Here is a 1439-nt window from a genome sequence, read left to right as displayed (position 1 = left end):
TGACGACATAACTCTGAGACGATCGGGCGCTTAAACTGAACAGGACATGACTTTGTAAAGCTCGTTCTGAAATTATTTCCACTTTGATGAACTCCCTCGGCACCAAAATGTCCCTTCTTAAAGCCATCAGATATAACGTATGTTGCTTGTTTAGGAGATATTTGTGTTGATGTGAGATGGTTCACGCCTTGCGTGTTATGACAAGAGTTTGTGTAACGTTACCCAAACAGTGTACCGTGCGTGAAGTCACGGTTACGCGATCATTGTATCATCAAAATCCAGCCAATATGTTGTTGTAACACTTGCGACTGCTGTCATGTTCACATGTGTCTTCAGACGTACGTGTTGGGAAGGAATAGCATTGCGCGGTCCTCATCATCCAGTCACACGGCTGGAGAGACGCGCATTTCACAGATATTAAAAGAGAAGTTTCCGCAGGCTTCCTCGGTCAAGGTTGTGGATATATCCGGTGAGTTTGAGAAAAGAATTAAACTTAAAGCTGTGGCTCGTACTGTAGGTGTGCAGTTCTGTATTTGTTTTGTTTCAGGGGGCTGTGGTGCAATGTATGAAGTACACATCGAGTCTGATGAATTTAGAGGCAAGAGAACTGTGCAGCAGCACCAGATAGTAAACCAGGTGGGTCAAGGAGTAATAACGTGTCCCTTATACACCATTTCGGGCATTAATATATAATTATTCTAACCTTAAAATAATTAGAGATGGTTGAGTGTCATTGCATTATATAATAAAATATTACACCAAGTGACTTTTGTTTTCAAGACCAATAATAATGCATAGTGTCCAAGCTATAGTTTAATCACATAGACAAAATGTATCGTCACATACTATTTCATGTCATCAAAACAGTACTTGCTATAACATAATAATCTTTTAAATTGTTGTTCAACAGGCTCTCAAAGATGAGATTAAAGCCATGCACGGTCTACGCATATTCACTGATGTTCCTAGAAAGTAGAGTCTGCATGACATCATCACTTTATGTTTGTCTTTGCTGTCGTTTTCTTGATGATACATTTTTATTATAGTGCTGACTGGCAGGAGTATACACTTGATGTTTTTTTTGTAAATTAAATGACTTTAAAAAGTTTTGATTAAAGAATGAAAAATGTGGCACACTAATGCTGTAATGCGCACAATGATATTGGTTTTGTCTGTAAATAAAAGTGTGTGAGAAGAAAAAAATGTGGATAGTCTTAACCTCCTTATTTATATATATATATATATATATATATTTATTTATTTATATAAACGTCTTTGTGTTATGTCTGAATAGTGTTTCAATAGCTAGTTAAAGTTCATAAAGGTCAAAATCTAATAGTTCTCTACAACCATAATCTCGGGAAACGAGAACCAGTTTCTGTTTTCACCACCAGGTGTCATCATTGGGGTAACTCACAAACGTGCTACAGGTACCCACT

General features: G+C 37.2%; 1 protein-coding gene across 1 annotated transcript; it reads left to right on the top strand.

Moving 5' to 3' along the window:
• On the top strand, window positions 1-1197 carry bola3 (bolA family member 3). The gene is made up of 4 exons (XM_056753690.1): window positions 1-137; window positions 337-469; window positions 548-636; window positions 911-1197. Exons 1-4 carry the CDS (start codon window positions 87-89, stop codon window positions 974-976), a joined length of 339 nt encoding a protein of 112 aa, XP_056609668.1. The 5' UTR covers window positions 1-86; the 3' UTR covers window positions 977-1197.
• The last annotated feature ends 242 nt before the right edge of the window (window positions 1198-1439 follow it).

Source organism: Triplophysa dalaica, chromosome 1 (genome assembly GCF_015846415.1).
Source record: "Triplophysa dalaica isolate WHDGS20190420 chromosome 1, ASM1584641v1, whole genome shotgun sequence".
NCBI classification, from domain to species: Eukaryota; Metazoa; Chordata; class Actinopteri; order Cypriniformes; family Nemacheilidae; genus Triplophysa; species Triplophysa dalaica.
The sequence above is the reverse complement of the archived record's forward strand: the minus strand, read 5'-3'. Positions and strand labels throughout refer to the sequence as shown.